Below are 20,633 nucleotides of genomic sequence, written 5' to 3'. Positions count from 1 at the left end.
TCTGGAGTGCGGAACTATAGCGCTGATCGCTTTGAAATGTTCCATGAGGTTCCAGTTATGGTCAAGGACAACACCTATAATTTTCGGCGATGATCACTTAATTTTTTGTGTTATTTTCGAGTCGATCTATAGACCTCAAATGAAAGCCGAACATCACAACACAACCCACGGTGAAGGGAATCTGGATAATAGCTGTACTGAATACTCGTAATATTCGGAAAATATGTCAGTGTGAGGAAGAGGTGCTGTTTACCTCTAATCGGGCAAGAGGGTGCAAATATAACGAAATATTGCCCAGTCTCGGAATAAACATCCGCAGAAAATTTGAGTTCCGTGGTAGTTGTGTAGGGTATCGTATGGTCGGCCCCGTCCGACTATACTGCTCCGCTCACTGGTTTTATAATATTTTTGTATAAATCCACCCCTTTGAAAAAAACACTTACGTGGTTTTCCTTGTTGTGAATTGAGTCACAATTTCCTGCAATACCCCATATTCATATATTAGTTGTGCACTAATTATGTTAGAATAGCGCAAAAAAAATAAAACTATATAATGTGCTTTTTAAAGTAGCAACAACTTATGTGGTTAAATATAATGAATATGGATATATGTATGTATGGGTGTACACTTCACACACGTTATGCTAATTTTGTGCGTTTATAATTTCCTAACGTGCAAAAAGTTTCCAACACTACGACCTATATGTGGAGAAAAACTAGGTTGAAATTTGAATACAAAATTATGTTAAGTATTATTGTGAGCGTTTTCTCTAAAATAAAAATAAAACAAAAAAATTAAAACTTGTTTTGTTTAAAAATTGTTGAACGTTAAAATTTAAAAATCTGTCATGTGAAAAGGAAATGTGATATAATATAAAAAAGTAGAAAATTATTTTTTGTTGTAATATTTATGTTAAAGATATTTGTTTATATTTTCTTTAAAATTGTTTAAACAATTTCTTAATATAAATTTGTTTTTTTCCCTAGGGGCTGATGCCAATAATTTTGCATCAGCTTATATGTCAACAGCAGCCGGTTTACCACAATTTGGTAGTACCGCTCTGACCACATCACCCTTAGCCAGTGTTGCCTTAAGTTCAGCAGCAGCTGCTGCCGCTGGAAAACAAATTGAGGGTAAGTTTAATTCAAAGTTAATTTTTAATTATATAACATTTATTATGAGAAAGGGGGAATGTGATTTTTATAAAAATATGGACTCTATACCTTAAAAATATTTCTTTCTTTTTATAAAAAATTGGAAATATTTTCGCTAACACCCCAACCCAATACCATGTTACCTGAAATTATTTTACATCTAAAATATCAACCAAAATACATTCTGTCAATAAATATAAATTCATGCATGAGTGAAAATATTCGATTTATCCTCCCGGAAAAAAACACCATAAAAAATCTCACCCACAACAACTGAACGGAACAGATTTCCAGTTGCCAGTGACAGTTTTAAGATATACATTACACACACATACTCACGGAAAGGAAAACGAATTCGGTATTACATTATTTGTGTCATGGTATGAATAAGCGATTGAATGACTCTTCTCCATACACATGCAGTATTTTTTGGGAAGCAACAGCTTTGTCATCATCGTCGTCATCAGCCATGGAGAAAGCAGTGTAATCTTCGTCACTGCCATGGCTGCTGCTGCCACCACCATAATAATCATCATCGTCGTCGTCGTCTTTGGCATTGTCAACATTCTCAATATGCTGTTGGTGGAATCTGTTTGCTGGCTCACTAACTGCATCAGCAAATATGGCACGGTGACACTGTTCCACTGCCAGGACACAACCAGAGAAATGTATTAAAGTATTTTTATTTCCTGCATATTTTTCCGTTTTCCTTCTGATCATCGTTTTTTCAATGCTTTTTGGGGTACACTACACGGTCTACAAATCGATACACTTTTTGAAAAGTAATGTTATACGAACCAAAAAAATATTTTTAACAAGAACAAAACAGACGTAGATCTATTAAAAATATTTTTCAAATAGGCAACAAGGCGTGGATCTATTAAAATAACCAAGCCTAGATTTAAGCCTTGTGTGGATGCTTGAAACCAGTAAGGAAAGTAGTAAAGTCGGACTGGGCCGACTATATGATATGATATACTTTGGGTATATTCTACATATGTATCCTAAAATACGTCGCCTTTTCGAAAGAACATTGACATGACATTGAAGGCACTTAAATATGTGATTTTTATTCTAAACATAATTCAGTACGCTATGCGAAAATTCGTGCAAATATAATAATTTTAAGTGACTTTGGTCCACCATTTACTTAAAATCGGACGAAACTATATACGGAAGTTATCTAAATCTGAACCGATTTTCACGAAACTTAACACACATCATTCTAGACAAAATTCAGTACGCTATACCTAAATTCGTGCAAATCAAAGGATTTGCAGGGACTTTGGTACACCATTTACCTAAAATCGGGCGAAACTATATATGGGAGCTATATCTAAATCTGAACTGATTTTTCCAAAATTTAGCACACATCATTGTCGACTTAATTTAATCCCTGCAAATCTATTGATTTTCAGGGACTTTGGTGCACCATTTACTTAAAATCGGAGGGATATATATGGGAGCTATATCTAAATCTGAACCGATTTTCACGAAACCTAACACACATCGTTCTAGACATAATTCAGTACGCCATACCAAAATTCGTGCAAATTAAAAGATTTTCAGGAACTTTGGTGCACCATTTACCTAAAATCGGACGAAAATATATATGGGAGCTATATCTAAATCTGAACCGATTTTCTCAAATTTCAAAAGGGTTCGTCCTTGGGCCAAAGCAATGGGCTGTGCCAAATTTCATCCAATTCGGATCATAAATGTGACCTGTATTTTGCTCACAAAAATACATGGACGGACGGACATGCATAAATCGACTCAGAATGTGATTCTATGCATATTCTCAAAAGGAACCATGGGTCTATCTCGATTCCTTTTGCCTGTTACAAACATATGCACAAAGACATAATACCCTGTACCACAGTGTGGTTAAGGGTATAATAATATTCTTTAAAAAATCTACGCCTTGTGTGGATGCTTGAAAAAATATTCTTTAAAAAATCCACGCCTTGTGTGGATGCTTGAAAAAATATTCTTTAAAAAATCCACGCCTTGTGTGGATGCTTGAAAAAATATTCTTTAAAAAATCCACGCCTTGTGTGGATGCTTGAAAAAATATTCTTTAAAAAATCCACGCCTTGTGTGGATGCTTGAAAAAATATTCTTTAAAAAATCCACGCCTTGTGTGGATGCTTGAAAAAATATTCTTTAAAAAATCCACGCCTTGTGTGGATGCTTGAAAAAATATTCTTTAAAAAATCCACGCCTTGTGTGGATGCTTGAAAAAATATTCTTTAAAAAATCCACGCCTTGTGTGGATGCTTGAAAAAATATTCTTTAAAAAATCCACGCCTTGTGTGGATGCTTGAAAAAATATTCTTTAAAAAATCTTTAAAAATCTATGGATGCTTGAAAAAATATGCTATAAAAAATCTACGCCTTGTGTGGATGCTTGAAGAAGTATTCTTTAAAAAATCTACGCCCTATGTGGATGCTTGAAAAAATATTCTTTAAAAAATCTTTAAAAATCTATGGATGCTTGAAAAAATATGCTATAAAAAATCTATGCCTTGTGTGGATGCTTGAAAAATATTCTTTAAAAAATCTACGCCTTGTGTGGATGCTTGAAAAAATATTCTTTAAAAAATCCACGCCTTGTGTGGATGCTTGAAAAAATATTCTTTAAAAAATCCACGCCTTGTGTGGATGCTTGAAAAAATATTCTTTAAAAAATCTACGCCTTGTGGGGATGCTTGAAAAAATATTCTTTAAAAAATCTACGCCTTGTGTGGATGCTTGAAAAATATTCTCTCAAAAATCTACGGTTGGAGTGGTTCACTTTATTCGACTTCATATCCCCTTTTTAGGATATTTGCCAATGTTAAATTTTTCCCAAGGTTGTGTTTTTTTTTTCATTTTTCTTATTTTGTTGCAATTTCCTCCATATATCCTCATATTGATAAGCAGCTTCCGTTAAATCATGTTCAAATTCACTTATACATTGTGTTCGGGATATGGAGGAATAGTACGAAGTGGGTCTAATGTGTGAGCAGCAAAATTTTCATGATTATTTCTTGTTTGTGTTGTCATAGGTTTCATAGTTTTTTTCACATCACTTGGATGTTCATACATACTTTCCGACTTTTTCATCCTTTCATTTCATGTTTGTATCATCGTATCCTATCGCAACATTGGCAACAATGTTATTTATATCACACAAGCGAGCATTGAGAAGTTTGTGTGTATGTGTGTGTTTGTGTACATACTATAATTTTCCAAAGGATTTCTGGTAGATCATTGAAGTGCTGAAAGCAAACACACAAAAAAAAACGAAAACTTTCATAATTTCTATATGCTTCCGATTCAATATTTCCCTTCTCCTGGTACGGTAGTAGAAAAGGACAAAGTCATTGTGCTAATGTGAATTAAATCGTTAAATGATTTGGCGGAGAGAAAAATGTTGGTTATTTTAATCGAATTTTGTTTTTAAAGAGATGGCTACCTTTAAAGTACTATTGTAGATAAATGCACTTCTAGAGGCCTTAAACATATATATGATAGAACTTTCATAAAATTCTATCATGAGGTGTATTACATGTATTAGAATATCAAAAGATCATCAAGGGGAAGAACAACAGATGTCCGCAATTGATAGAAACCCTTTTTTCTGTTTTTCTCTACAGAACCGTAGGCTTGAAAAAGTTTAGCAAAACAAAGTTTTTGTTTAAAATTACCAAAAAAAATTCTTATTAAATATTTTTGTGTCGTCATGGATTATTACGATGAACATAAATTGCTGCATTGCGATAAAACACCACAGACCCCATAGAGGCATTAAGATATTTTTCCACCAGCACTTCGACCAACAACTGTCTATAAACAAGCTTTCTTATCGGTGGATACACCAAAATTATAAAATCGTCACAGGTGATGACGCATAGATATATGCGTAAGAGCTCGAAACATTCGGCATTTTATGTTTTGGAAGATAAGTCAAATACAGTGGCATTTATTAATTCGAAAAAGATCAAAGAAATGTCCTTATTTTTGATGGAAATTCTAACAGTTAGAAAGACTACATGTCTGGCTTTCGTATGGACTAGGATTATTGACTTCGCACAACAATTAACAAAATGACGGAACTTTGGGATTTTTTTTTTTTTTTTTTTTTTTTGAAAAATCGCCTTTTTTTGACCACAAACTAAGTTAAAAAAAAAATAAGGAAGATCTTCACGCGTTTAAAGTTTGTGAAGCCCCCTTGCAATCAACGGATGCTAACACAATAAATCGGCTATATCTTAAGAAATTTTTGAGATTTTCACTTGAAAATTTATAGGGATATTCTTGAATTAGTGTAGGATCAAATTAAATCAAAACAAAAAATTAAATTTTTTGAAACCGAGAATGGGTGGTAGGACCCCACCCATGGGACGGTCTATTCTAAGTGATACACCATAGCTCTCACAAATCGGCTTGCATATAATGTCTTATTTGTATTCCATGTAAAATGATCAAGGTTTTAACAACTACATTCGTCATGATAATGAAATTAGTCTTAGCCGAACTTCTTATATCATTCATCATTAAATATGCATTCAAAATCCGTTTAATCGATAAATAACTTTGAATGGGGAGTATGTCTATGTTCCTCGAAACTTGGCTAGGAACTTCTTAACAAAAGATATTCAATACCCAGACCAATATTTAATATTTAAGTATTTATTAACAGAAATTTCAGCCAATTCGGCTAAAACTTTCATTTGGGTCCCGCTTTGTTTATAAACGGACTATACCGAAAAATTGAACCTATATAAAAATTCCATACCCATCAAGAATTCGAAATGACAGTTCGGCTAAACTATTGGCAATACCGAAAATTAGGCGTGACAGTGATAATTTTTAGCAGAGATGATCAGAAACGACCCATAATACCAAGTTACAGCACCTCCAGTTCAATAATGCCACAAGAATCACAAAAATATCTAACATTGGGCGGGATATGTATATGGGCGCTATGTTAAAACATGGCCCTATATCGTTCAACTTTTGCGAAGAAGTTTTTCACTCAACAGAAGAGAGAATGTCAAATTAAACTACAAGGGTTGGATATCTGTCCAATATAATTATATTTTGTTCCGATTGTCTGTAGAAATCACGACAGAACCTGAAATACTTAAAATAGAGCTTTGAACGTTAGCACGTGCCACCCCTTGTCAAATGTCTAATATTCCTGCAAAAATTAGAAAAAATTGGTCAAAAGAAATTGGCCTTCAGCCACCATTTTAGGACAGTAGCATTATTCGGGTAGTCATCATATAAGGATACCTTCCAGATGTCGATGTTTCGGAGAGATTGCACACGTTCTTAAACAAAATTGACTGTAACGTAGTATTTTGGATTTTCATTTATTCCTATTTGGAAATGAGCTACATGATCGGAGTTGCAATGAAAAGGAAAGTCAGATAGATACTACATTCCTAGCATATTGTATTTATATCGAATTTGTTGCAAAATTGCAACTAGGAATTAAATTCAACCGTGTCATGGTTCGGGCATTTGGCATCACACCAGAACATTATTTTTTTCAGAGCAGATTTTTCTTGTAGTGACGGACTTTTTTTCATACAATATTTTTCTTCCATGGTATACAACTGCATATTGGGCAATCTTAGAAAGTTAAGAAGGTGGCCTTGAACGTTAAAACGCCGGACAACAATCGAGAGATGCCATAGGAACTAGGTTTAAATCCCAGACAGGCTCAAGCTGAGTTCTTGTATTATTTATGCCTTTTTAGGGTGAAAGATTATTCATGTAAATGTTTTTATCTATTTCTTCACATTTTCATCCAAATTGACTCATTGACTGTCGAGTGTTCCTTCCAAAAATCTTCAATATTGGTCATATTTATAGGTTAGTTCCCATATAAACAAAATTGCCCATAATTGTACATTTGGATTCTAATTAACTAGAAAATCTAAAACAAAATAGCAGTACTATCTCAAATTTCGGTACCACCATTATGGACATTTTTAGCTACGCTTTTCAACAGAATTAACTCTAGTTTGATAATACGAATTTTTATTAGGAAGAAAAATTATAATTATGAATATCGATCCATGTTCTGATATAGTCTGCGTATAACGGTAGCCCCAATTTTTGACATTTTTCGGATTTCCGGCACGTTTTCAAACCAATTAGCTGTACTTACATATGTTGGGTTTAATGGGAAGCAAACCTCTCTTAATAGAAATTACCAATTCCGTCCATCATCAAAAATCCTGCTAACAAAAGTTATAAATATTGGGCGATTTGATAGTGGTATTTTGATAGTGTAAGGATAATTTTCCAACTGTTGTGGCTATATTTTGGCATTGCGAGGTGTCTGTAATTTGACAACCCGGAACCTTGATGGGTAAATGACGTATTTACAGAACATTGTCGATATAAATCAATGATTCTACATAGCCCCCATATTCATTTCACGCATCACTTTTAACCGTCCCCCTTTTCTCACCTGAGTACGGTAGTTTAGTATATTGTTTTCTCATGGCAGCAACATGCCATTGCATTATCTAAAATTAGCGATCGATTTTTATACTGTCTTAATATCCTCCTCATGGTGGAGGGTATAAAAAGTAGGTCCGAATGATGTCTGTTTTAAAAAAATAATTTATAGGTACAAATTCTATACAGAAATAGATAAATAGTTCTAAGCTGATTTCGGTATATTTTAAGATATTTAATTTAGAAATGTAGCGCCTGGGAATTGAGCTACGGTGGCTTTCATCCTCAAATGGAATTACACACCTGCCAAAATCTTATTGCACAATGTTATTAACTACCTTCCGGTTAGTTCATATCCCATGTTAATGCGACATTCACTTTTATCACAAATTATATGGTCCGTCTATAGAAAGGGATTTAAAAATTGTTCTCAATTGACCCTTATTTTTTATTTTAGTAATAGTAGGTTATTACAAATCAAATATATCTCGGCTGTTTAAAACATTTTATACAAAAGACAACGCTCTGACTGCGGCATCTGTGCACATAGCCACATATCTGTTTACCTTAAACTTAGCACCACTTAAAAACGATGCAACTTTCCCGACTCCATGTCCACATACTTCTTTCGATATCAATGCTCCTTTTCCATTAACATTGATATAAATATATGTATATGAATAACAGTCTACAAGAGATACCCTTGAGTATTGAAACGGAAAAGAAGACGAAGAAGAAGAAAAAATGCAATATCATATTAAAAACATAAAAGCGGCTGTATAATATTTCAACACTCGTACTCGCACCAATAAATATCTGCCATAGAGTTTTTTGTTGAAATATCGCTGTATTTTTTCACTCCTTGAAACCAATACGTATAACAACCCTCCACCGCACCGCACCGCACACCAAAAGCTTATATTAATCCATGCTAACATAACGTGGAAAATGCATTATATTTCCCATACCCTAGTAGGGCTCAAAACTTTAACACTCCGGTGGTAGATGGAAGGATGAAAAAACACTAACTCAAAGGGATTTTGAGTAAACAACCTAAGTAAGAGGTTTCTGACTGCGAGGGAGAGAGATAGGAATAAACTTAAGCCAAATGCAACTTTCATCGTTGCAAACATGTGTCGGGCGGTAGGGTAAACAGTTTTCACTGCATCGACTCCTTTATAAAAACATGTGTGCTATGCACACACACACTCACATACATGCTCACTACCAATACAATATGTGTTTCCTTTGGAGTTTTGTTACCACTATTGTTGTTGTTGTTCATGTTGCATCCAGTGTAACTATCTCTGCCGATGTATGTGTACACGTGTGCGTTTGTGTGCCTGTGTTTACACAGGAAATACGTATTGCCAGCATAAGGAAGTATGTTACTACTACCGCTTTTTTCTACCGTTGTTCGCTTTCTTCGTTTCTTCTTCTTCTACGTTTGCCATGCAAACCTCCAATACTCCAAACCCAAACAGGAAGTTTATTTGTAACAACTGGAAATCCTTTTACTCTTCTTCACAACAACGACTACAAGATATAATAAAAAAATAGCATCCACAACAACTACAACTAATAATACGAATGAACCTAACAAAACCTACTTGAACTGAACTAAGGAGAAGTACCCAGAAGGACGCAGAAAAAAACCATGCCGGTTAACTCAACTTCAAAGTGGGTGCCAGTACTGGCATAAACTCATCATTTGGCCACATGTTACTCTGTGTTGTGGTATAATAGAGTGGGGAGGACATTATGTAATGTTGCGAAATAATATGATTAATTCTCATTGAGAACAAAATCACATCACCAAAAATTTTCAATATTGGTTCAAGTTTTAGGGTAGACCCCATATGTGTTTACCCAGAATCCAAGCTTGTCCTGCCTCTTAAAAAAATATTTAAAACTGACCTTGAAAAACATTTGAAAACCCCAAGCTTGTATTCGTCCTTAATTTTTATCTTAAATCCACGCATTGCGTTGGTGCTTGATTTTTTAATCCTCGCGTTACGGTGGTCCTTGGAAAATATGTTCCATGAATCCTGGTCTAGTGTTGGGCCTCGAAAAAAATATTCTATACAAAATTAACGCCTTAAACTCGTCTTAAAAACATTTTAAATATACATGCCTATCTTGGCTCTTGAAAAAATAATTTTTAAAAATATTATCCTGTCCATCGAAAAAATAAATTAAAAAAAAACACTCCTTGCATTTCTCCATGAAAACGAATTTTTCAAAAATGCAGGCCTTGAAAAAAATTCTCGAGAAAAAAGTTCTATCATTTGAAAAATATTGTATACAAAATAAATGCTTTGATTTTTTTTAATCAGCGCCCATCCGTGTCGTTCAAAAATAATTTTTTTACCAGTAATGCAGTGAAGTCGGACGGGGTCGACTATATGATGCCTTTTCACCACTTTGGGCATATTCAACAGATGATTCCTAACAGACGTCGCATTTTTAAAGGACCAGTAAAATGAAATTGAATCCATAACCATGTCATTCTGCAACCTATACTAAATTTTTCATTTGGTCAGATATAGAAGATATATCTAAATCTGAACCGATTTCAGATTTAACACACATCTTTCTAGACCTAATTGATTACGCTGTGCCAAATTTCGTGCAAATCGCACCATTTAGATTATATCGGACGAAAATATATGGAAGCTATATCTAAATCTGAACCGATTTTCAGGAAACTTAACACAATTATTCTAGACCTAATTCATTACGCTGTGTCAAATTTCGTGCAAATCGAGAGATATATAGGGACTTTGATGCACCATTTACTTTAAGTCGGACGAAAGTATATATGGGAGCTATATCTAAATCTGAACCGATTTTCAGGAAACTTAACACACATCATTCTAGACCTTAGTCAGTACGCTGTGCCAAATTTCGTGCAAACTTAAAGATATGTAGGGACATTGGTACACCATTTACCTTAAATCGGACGAAAATATATATGGGAGATATATCTAAATATCGACCGATTTTCAGGAAACATAACACACATCATTCTAGACCTAATTCATTACGCTGTGCCAAATTACGTGTAAATCGAGAGATATATAGGGACTTTGATGCACCATTTACCTTAAATCGGACGAAAATATATATGGGAGCTATATCTAAATCTGAACCGATTTTCAGGAAACTTAACGCACATCATTCTAGACCTAATTCATTACGCTGTGCCAAATTACGTGCAAATCGAGAGATATATAGGGACTTTGATGCACCATTTACATTAAATCGGACGAAAATATATATGGGAGCTATATCTAAATCGGAACCAATTTTCACGAAAGTCAGCATACGTCATTCTAGACTCAATTAAGTTGGCTATGTCAAATTTCGTGCAAATCGAAAGATATGTATAGAGACATTGGTGCACCATTTACTTAAAATCGGACGAAAATATATGTGGGACCTATATATAAATCTGAACCGATTTTTACGAAACTTTGCACATTTAGTCTAGAACTCAATTAAGTACTCTGTGCCAAATATCGTGCAAAACGAAAGATATTTGCGGACTTTGGTACACCATTTACCTTAAATCGAACGAAAATATATATAGGAGCTATATCTAAATCGGAACCGATTTTCTCGCACATCATTCTAGATCTAATTCATTAAGATGTGCCAAATTTCGTCCAAATCGAAACATATAAGGACTTTTGTGCACCATTTACATTAAATCGGACGAAGATATATATGGGAGGTATATATAAATCTGAACCGATTTTTCCCAATTTCAATAGGGTTCGTTCTTGGGTCAAATAAGTGACCTATGCCAAGTTTCATCCAATTCGGATCATAAATGCGACCTGTACTTTGTTTACAAATTAACATGGACAGACAGACGGGCGGTTGGACGGACATGCATAAATCGACTTAGAAAGTGATTCTATGCATATTCTCAAAAGGAACCATGTGTCTATCTCGTTTCCCTTTGCCTGTTACAAACATATACACAAAGACATAATGCCCTGTACCACAGTGTGGTGAAGGGTATAAAAATCCGAGGTTATCCTGGTTCCCGGTTGAAAATATTCTTTAAAAATCCACGCCTTATATTGGTCGTTGAAAATATTCTTTAAAAATCCACGCCTTATATTGGTCGTTGAAAATATTCTTTAAAAATCCACGCCTTATATTGGTCGTTGAAAATATTCTTTAAAAATCCCCGCATTAGATTAGTCCTTGAAAAAATATTCTTTAAAAAATCCACGCCTTGTGTGGATGAAAAATATCCCATGAATTACCACGCCAGTTCTAGTTCATGAAAAATATTTCCTAAGTTTTAGTCCTTGAAAAATAGTTTTTTTTTAATTTATGATTTTGTTTCCTACCCCCTCTAATAAACACATTTCATCCATTGTACTCTCACTGACATTCCTTGTGCAATGATATACATTGTTATTGTCTATTTCTGCGGCTGTTCGTCTTTTCTTCCTTTTGACTTTTGTTATGTTGTTTCTTTAGGCCACGAGGGATTCCATGGTATTTTTTTGCATTTTTTCCTCAGTTGTTATGTTTCTTTTTATTCTTGCACTCCCTCAACATGAGTAAATGTTGTTGGTTTTGTTCTTCTTTTGCTACAAAATGCCAACTTGAAAGTATTGTTCGACTTAAAGAAAACCAAGAGATAGAAAATATCATTACGTCTATTAAATTGTTCATAAGATTACAGACAAACAAAAACACACACACACCCTCACACATCGACGCAATCTCTCCATTGAATGTTACAATTTCTCAAAGTCTCTTAGGGATTTCGGAGGATATATCCCATTGTGTGTGTGTGCCCTGCCTTCCTACCTCTCTCTCAGCATTCATCCTTTCGTTGGCAAGAAGCTAGCAGCTAACAGACCATTCAAAAAATAAGGAGATTATTTTAAGCATGTGTTAGATTGCTCATGTGTTGCTGTTGTTGCTATTGCTGTTGCTGTACAACAACATGATAAAATAAACCAAAAAAGGATTTAATTTTATTGATTTTGTTCGATGATGTTAGCTAGAGATAAAGGCAAAAGATATTTTAAATCTTCTACTTCTGCTTGTGTTTCTTCTTCTACTTCATCCTGGGAGAATGAAATCGGATTTTTATTTAACTTTCCTATGGAGTTCGACATTAGAGACTTGGTTGGTTATTAATATCACCTGGGAATCGTCATTTGTTCAGCTTAAAGCTAGCATTTTTATATCGATAATCATTTTGATAATGTTCAAGGATTTGCCTTCCCCGAAGGAGAAGGAAATATAGAAAATTGTCTGCTCACAAATGATTGAGGTGACAATTTGTAGAACGTTTTGTTAGAGCATTAAAAGAGATTACGCCAGGACAAAGTATACACATGTCTGCGTGTGTGATTTAGTAGAGGATAAGAAGCAATTAATTTTCTATAGTAGGATGTTTTGTAATAAAAAATGTAATAAAAATTTTAGAATAAATAACAACAAAAAATATTAAAAAAATTCGTGGCTCTATTGGTCCTGGAAAATACTATTTAAAAAATCCAAGCCTTGTTATGGTCCTGGAAAAATATTCTTTAAAAAATCCATACTTTGTTAGGGTCCTTAAAATATTCTTTAATAATCCAAGCCTTGTTGGGGTCTTTTTAAATATTTTTTTCAAAGTCCAAGCCTTGTTATTTCTTACAAAATCCATGCCATGTTATGGTCCTGGAAAAATATTCTTTAAAAAATCCAAACCTTGTTTGGGTCCTTAAAATATTTTTTCAAAATCCAAGCCTTGTTATGGTCCTAGAAAAATATTCTTTAAAAAATACATGCCTTGTTAGGGTCCTTAAAATATCCTTTAAAAACTCCACGACTTGTTATAGCCCTTGAATAATATTTTTTAAAAAACCACGCCTTGAGATTGTGTCGAAAAAAATTCTTTAAAAAATCCACACCTTGTTATGGTCCTTAAAAAATCCACGCTTATGGTGGTGCAAAAATCCACGGTTTGATATGTTGTCACAGGAAACCTGTTTTTGCAGATGTCGACGTAATTACAAAGTAAACCATATTTGTAGCACGAAATAACCATATTATTATATCCTTGCAACAAGGTACATATATATGTACGTACGTCTTACTTCTGATACCTCATATTCAAGCTCTCATCGTTGCCAACATTATTATATTTTCTTGCTCAGTCTTTATGTTTCATAAATTGTCTGTATGTGTTAACAAATTTATATTTAAATGCATACACATAGGTATGTGAATTTATTCCAAATACATACAATGCAAGGACGTATGTACGTATCTGTGTGTTGAGGGACTTATTAAACTGGCTCATAGGATAAAAAAGAACAGGAAAGTACCAACTGTTTGTATTTTACAATTTATTTGGCCACATTGGCTGCCTTTATTATATTCCAGAGAATTATGCGAAAAAAAGAGAGAGGGAAGATGGGTTTGCCTGAAATGATTATGGAAATTATTGTTGCCATCTTTGTTGGGTTATTTTTAACCGTAGAAAAAGTTAAACGTAGAGAGCGTAGCAAAAAAGATTTCTTGTTTGCCTGCTACAGGTGCGGGCTGAAGACAGTATTTATTATTATCATTTTGATGAGGTAATTTAACAAATACAAAAAGCAACAGCTTCAAACGACAACGGATGAATAGAAGGACGAAGGAACGAACGAATGAAGGAGCAAATATAAATGTTACCGGTAATATAAATTTAAATAAGTGATATTTAAGGGAAGCTTTTTTTCAAATAAATGTCTATGAAAGACTATTTTGTTATATTCTATGGATGTTATGAATGAGGACGAAGATAGAATAAGAATATATATTTTTGTAAATTTTATTATATATTTAAATAGATAAATTTGACAGAAAATTTTAATTTTCTGTAAATTTTGCGTTATTTGATTTTATCAGGATAGCTTGCTGTTGCGTTTTAATAACATTTTATATTTGTGTTGGCTTTTTTAAAATATTATCCTATAGTGCTGTAACGATAATGTGGGACAATATTATCTTTTTCCAAGGAAGTTTTCTCATTTCTAAAATTCCTAAATACCAAAATATGACCAACAGTTGGTACAGTACATGTGCAAAATTTAGTGTTAATCGAAAAACCTTTGGGTGTTTGATCCACCATTTACATGGAATGGGATGTAATAATATATAAACCGTATATACGTCTGACCGATTTCAATCCTTTAATCCAGACCGTTAATCGAAAAACTTTGGATAGCTTGCTGTGGTGTTTTAATAACATTTTGTATTTGTGTTGACTTTTTAAAATATTATCCTATAGTGTTGTAACGATCATGTGGTACAATGTTATATTTTTCCAAGGAAGTCTTCTCATTTCTAAAATTCGTAAATACCAAAATGTGACCAACAATTGGTACATGTAGAGTCAACATTAATACGCCCCAAAGTACTCTAAATATGGCCCTCAAAACAGTCTATGAGAATTTGACCAATTTTTCTTGAGTCAAGTTCGCTACGAATATTTTTACTCATCTCCAACACAGATGGTAAAACAATTTGTATCATATCAATTCAGTTTTTTAGTGTCCTATATTAATTTTGTTATAGAAGAAATATGGGCGACTGTATGCGATGTCTATATGATTCCAATACCGTGCTCATTCTCCCCTGCTTGGGTTTCTAGTAACTCTCTGATTACTGATGTCCCCTCTAAGTAGAGGAGATTCAAGGTTTACTTTCGCCTCATATGGTTGAATAGGGGGACCCAAGTGTTACAGACACATCATAGACTTAGACGACTGATACCGAACAAGCAGGAAGTCCTTTTGACACTTGTTCACTGATTTTCCAATTTAATTTTCTCTTCCTTTGGAAAACAAAACGTTTCTCTTCGGAAAACGAAAGGATTAACAATGATACGACCTGGAGTTTAAGATAGATACATTCCGAATCGTTGGTATGTCAATGCCCAGAATGCTTCGTCCATGTATTGGTGGTTGACGATTGATACGTTGGGTGGAAATAGGACCTTCACGTTGATGTAGTGTTCATTAAGGTAGTATTCAATGTTTCTCTTCATAGAGAAATAACGTAAATGCAATAGCTGAAGATTCACCGTGAAAGTTTCTACAGATTTTGACAAGTTGTATTGATTTACGTATTCCACTTCTCCAAATTGTGATATTTTTGTTATAAGGAGTACCTTTTGACTCGATTTTGACTTCGTCGAATAGTGCACTTTCGGCTTTTGACGGGACCTAATTGGTCGCAAGTACGGTAATAGCAAGCTTAGAAGTACCAAGGGTAGACTATTTTATTTCTGTAATAACATTTGGACCACCACGCCGATGTCGATAAATACATTATATAGATTTTATGCTTAGTGTGTGGTATTGAACCCTAAGCCGAAAGTGGCGGTAGAAAACCGAAGTCAGACTAAATTTGCATAATGGTAGAAGGCAAAACTTTCGGACCTTCGGAACATTATGCATTTTTGCTTATTCAAATAAAAATACCTCCACTACAATAAAATTCGAAGACTTAGCATCGATGATTCTGTGAATAGTATTTAGAGTACTTGGATCGAATTATTGTTGTCATTAAGTATACGGCGCTGTAATTGTAATTGACCGTGTTTTATACTAAATTTGTGTATATGGTAGAGGCCAAAACCATTCGGACCAGTGCAGCATAATGTTTTTTCTATATTCAAATATAAGTAACAAATATAATATAAGTAGCAAATATAAGAAAATTGACCGACTCAACATCGATGAATAGTGTTTAGGGTACTTGAGTCGTATTAATGTTGACATTACATATACGGTACAGTGATTGAAGACCTTCCTTGAAAAATTATCAACATAATTCCGCATTTTAATAAAGAGACCTAATATCCCTAATAGGGTACATGTGTACTTATGACTATTGAAGAATATCTAGAGACATAAACGGATACAAAGGGAAATTTATACCCAATTTTTTAGCTTTTGCCTTGAAATTTTACTGCTTTCATATTTTGATTTTTGAAAGCTAGTCTGACTATGAACGAAGAACTCCACAATCCATCTCAGATATATGGCCACATAATAACATGTTATATCCCTCAATTGTCAATGCTTCGCAAAAAAATATCACATCTCTTGAATAATCCATTTATACCTTTATATGTATATATATATATTCGTTCTCATTAAGATTATATATGATTTTAGCTGATATTCGATCTATGAATTATCTTCCTCAAAGATGTTCCTTGTATGTAGTTTGCGAAACCTTTGCGAGAACATAACAACCTCTAAACGTGTACCCATTTTTTCACCCCTAAAAAATCGCTTTAAAAACGATGACAAAAAACGCCCGAATCATCAAAACAGAAAATATCACTCTCCCCATATTTAGATCCTTTATGTCTGGCCATAAAATTAACATAACAAAAAACTGCTTGTTAACGGTTTGCCTTTTTTTGCCAGTTAACACCATTTCTCATCATTGTAAGTGGTTTTTGGAGAATTTAATTGGTGGCTTCTGCCACCACTCTTGAAAGTTGTTTGCTCTGCCTAATTAAGTGTGACATGTCGTAAAAGGCTTTTGTCATAACGACAGAGTCACAGTAGAGATAACATACCCTGTATCAAATTATGCCAAAGCAATGGTTGTGTTTTACATTATTTCCACACATTTTCTTGTGGTGTCATCACTTTTTTAATGCCACTGAATGAGGGTGTATGTCGTCGCACTGGAGAAAAATTGTGGGCTGTTTTAATTTTAAAAATATCTTTGGCTGGGTATATTGGGGGGTATTAATTTACATTTACCGACTGTAAATGAACACTGGATGGTTATTCTGCCTTTTTATGCGGTTATATGCCTCTTATGTTTCTATATACATATGTGTGTATATATTGTCAGCACAATTTTATTAATAAAATGTTAATTTATTCAAATATAAAGTTCACCAGCAAATTCTATATTATGATGGTAGGCCCTTTTTCTGAAACTTAGTTAATATGAGCAGTCATATGAATTAATATATGAGGTGCAGGTTGGATATCAAAAAAAAAAGAAGGATGCTTCAGGAGTAAATAAAGTACTGTCATACAGTACGGTTATAGGTATAGGAGGCATACAAGGTGACTACAAATGGTAAGGTGGATACAGAAAATGAACGCTATATATACAGATATTTCTACATTAGAACTAAATCTATAATCACCGTAAATAACTAAGATGAAGCATCTCTGCTAATTTTGATTCAGTGTGTCTAATATCCTGTGTCACGATGGGATCTAGCATATTTTGGTGACCCTGCTTCACTCAATGTATAACATAGGGCGATCTTTGCACAATGTTATGTCTCTCGTATCATTGAAATGTTCTTCGGGTCACAAATTTCGTATTAACCGAAGAAACGTTGTGTGTTTGGTGCATCATTTAAATAAAATGGGAATAAATATTATAAGAACGTTATTCCAGACAGCCAATTGTCAATCTAAACAAGTGAAAAAGCGTTAAGTTCGGCCGGGCCGAACTTTGGATACCCTCTACCATAGATATAATGACAGGTACTACAAATGAAAATATAGGGAGCATATCGAAAAGTGGACCTATACCGACATTTCTAAAAACGGATTATGTAAACCATAATACAAATTTCAGAAATTTTTAATGGATAATTATACCCTCAGCGTTATGGCTAATGAGGGCGTATACACTTTAACATAGTGAAAATGTGCCTCATCGATATATTGGTTCTAGACCCCATGTTTCTTTGGACCAAATCCGTTTCAGAAAATTTAGATTTCATCCAAACTTTGCCCATCTTATGCTTTCTTTCAAACTTAGTTCAAATTCGGTCCACTCCTTCTGGAACCTCCGCACAGGGGCTAGGTCTAAATGCGGCTATAGTTCATTAACGAACCTTAATTTATAATTTTGTATCTCGATATCCTCCGCAGGTGAAATGATTACAAAAGAGTCTTAGAACCAAACTCAAAACGCGTAATAAATCAGATAATATGGGGACTACCCGAAAAAGGAGATTTGTTACCATATACGACTACAAAATACCAAATTGCAGCAAATTCGGTTGTAAACGCGCTCAAGAACCCCAAAATACCGAAAATTAGGGGTAACCTTATATGGGGCTATCCGAAAAAATGGATCTATATTCATAATTTATTGTTGAGAGATTTAGTACCTATTAAGAACTCAAAATACTAAATTACCGCTGATTCGGCGGAAAAATACTATCAAAAACCTCAAAATACTGAAAATAAGGAGGTACCGTTATATGGGGCCTACCAGAAAAAGTGGGCCTATATTTATAATTTTTTGTGGAGACGTTTAGTACGTTTAGAACCCAATGCAGCAAATTTCAGCGAATTCGGTTGAAAAACGCGCTCAAGAACCCCAAAATACCGAAAATTGGGGGGTACCCTTATATGGGAGCTATGCCTAAACGTGGACCAATAAAGCCCATCTTCGAACTTGACTTGCCTGCAGACAAAAGACGACTCTATGCAAAATGTTGGCGATATATCTCAATTCGGTTAGACGCTAGAGTGATTACCACAGACAGACGGACATGGCTATATCGTCACAGAATTTTACGCTGATCAAGAATATATATAATTTATAGGATCCGAAATGATTATTTCGATGAGTTACAAACGGAAAAACAAAATTAATATATCCTCTATACTACTCTTGCGCCATTTATATCAAATCGGAAAAATAATATGAGGGCTATATCCTGATGCAACTTAAAAAGAAAATAAAACACATTGATGCAGTCTCTCCTCCGTTCAATCGAACATATTTTGAGAGTTTGCAGCATCATATTAAATAAAATCGGTCTATACTATATATAAAAGCTTTATTCGACATGTCCAACTATAAATGGGAGCTGTATCCCATTTCTAAACAATTGAAGACACTTTATTCAAACTGTGAGGGCTCACCCTCATGATGTTAGGGAGATACGCTACCAAAAGAGAAAAATTATTAACCGTCATATAAGTCTACCCTCCAATGGTGGAGGATATAATTTTTATACCCTCTACCATTGAAATATCGCCAAAATTGTGCATAGGTCAAGTGTGAAGATTGTCATAGCTCCCATATAATTGTACCCCCAATTTTCGGTATTTTGTGGATTTTGAGCGCATTTTCAGGTAGAATTCGCCGAAATTTAATATTTAATGTTATAATTGGCTCCCAAATTTTTCTGCCAAAAATATAGATGCACTTTATCGGGTAGCTCTTATCTAACATTACCTCATAATTTTCAGGGATTTGGGGATTTTGAGCCTATTTTTTCACATAATTCGCTGTAATTTGGTACATTAGGTTCTACTTGGGCACCAAATCTATTTGCCAAAAAGAATAAATATTTGTCCAATTTGTGCGTAGCTTCCAAATAACGTTACCCCAAAATTTCGGTATTTTGATGAATTTGAACGCGTTTTTCAACCGTTTTACACCATAGTATGGGGGATATTCATTACTCGAAAATGTCATTTTATACCCTACAAAGTATGGGATGCTAAGATGATTTAGCCATCTTTTGTAATCAATCTACCTTCGGAGAATACCAAGAAGTAGAACGTCAGGTTCGCGAATGAACTATATCGACACATATAATAACACCTATTGATTTTTAGTATATTTAATATTTAGCGTAAAGGAAGATATTGTAATTCAAAAATGTTAGGTTGGAAATTGAGCTATTTCGGTTCCAGTTAGTCATAGCACCTCATATAATGATTACTCCAAGTGTTCGATAATTCCTACACGATGTAATTATTATTGGTCTAGCTTTAGGTATAGCCTCCATAGCCGTATAAATTTTTTTCTAAAATGAAAATGTTCACATTGAACCCTATCCCCCGAAATAAAATTCTGTGTATGTTTAAGATGGCCTCATATAACTTTGTTCACTAATTTGAGGATTTTAGACACATATCCCATCCTACCATGGGTTATCAATATCTGTCCATGTTTTGGGGTTTTGAGATTTTAAAAAACAAATTTGATAT

The 20,633-nt window shown here is 34.1% G+C and overlaps 1 protein-coding gene across 1 annotated transcript in view; it reads left to right on the top strand.

Moving 5' to 3' along the window:
• The first annotated feature begins 601 nt into the window (after positions 1-601).
• The window catches only part of LOC133330924 (CUGBP Elav-like family member 1), a 35,786-nt gene continuing 15,754 nt past the window's right edge, over positions 602-20,633 (top strand). Inside the window, exons 1-2 of the mRNA XM_061539323.1 lie at positions 602-611; positions 988-1,134. Coding sequence (XP_061395307.1) covers positions 602-611; positions 988-1,134 — 157 coding nt within the window. The remainder of the gene's footprint in view (positions 612-987; positions 1,135-20,633) is intronic.

The sequence above is a fragment of the Musca vetustissima genome, unplaced genomic scaffold, assembly GCF_032173495.1.
Source record: "Musca vetustissima isolate MV318-11 ecotype Yass unplaced genomic scaffold, APGP_CSIRO_Mvet_v1 utg12267, whole genome shotgun sequence".
NCBI lineage: Eukaryota > Metazoa > Arthropoda > Insecta > Diptera > Muscidae > Musca > Musca vetustissima.
The sequence above is the reverse complement of the archived record's forward strand: the minus strand, read 5'-3'. Positions and strand labels throughout refer to the sequence as shown.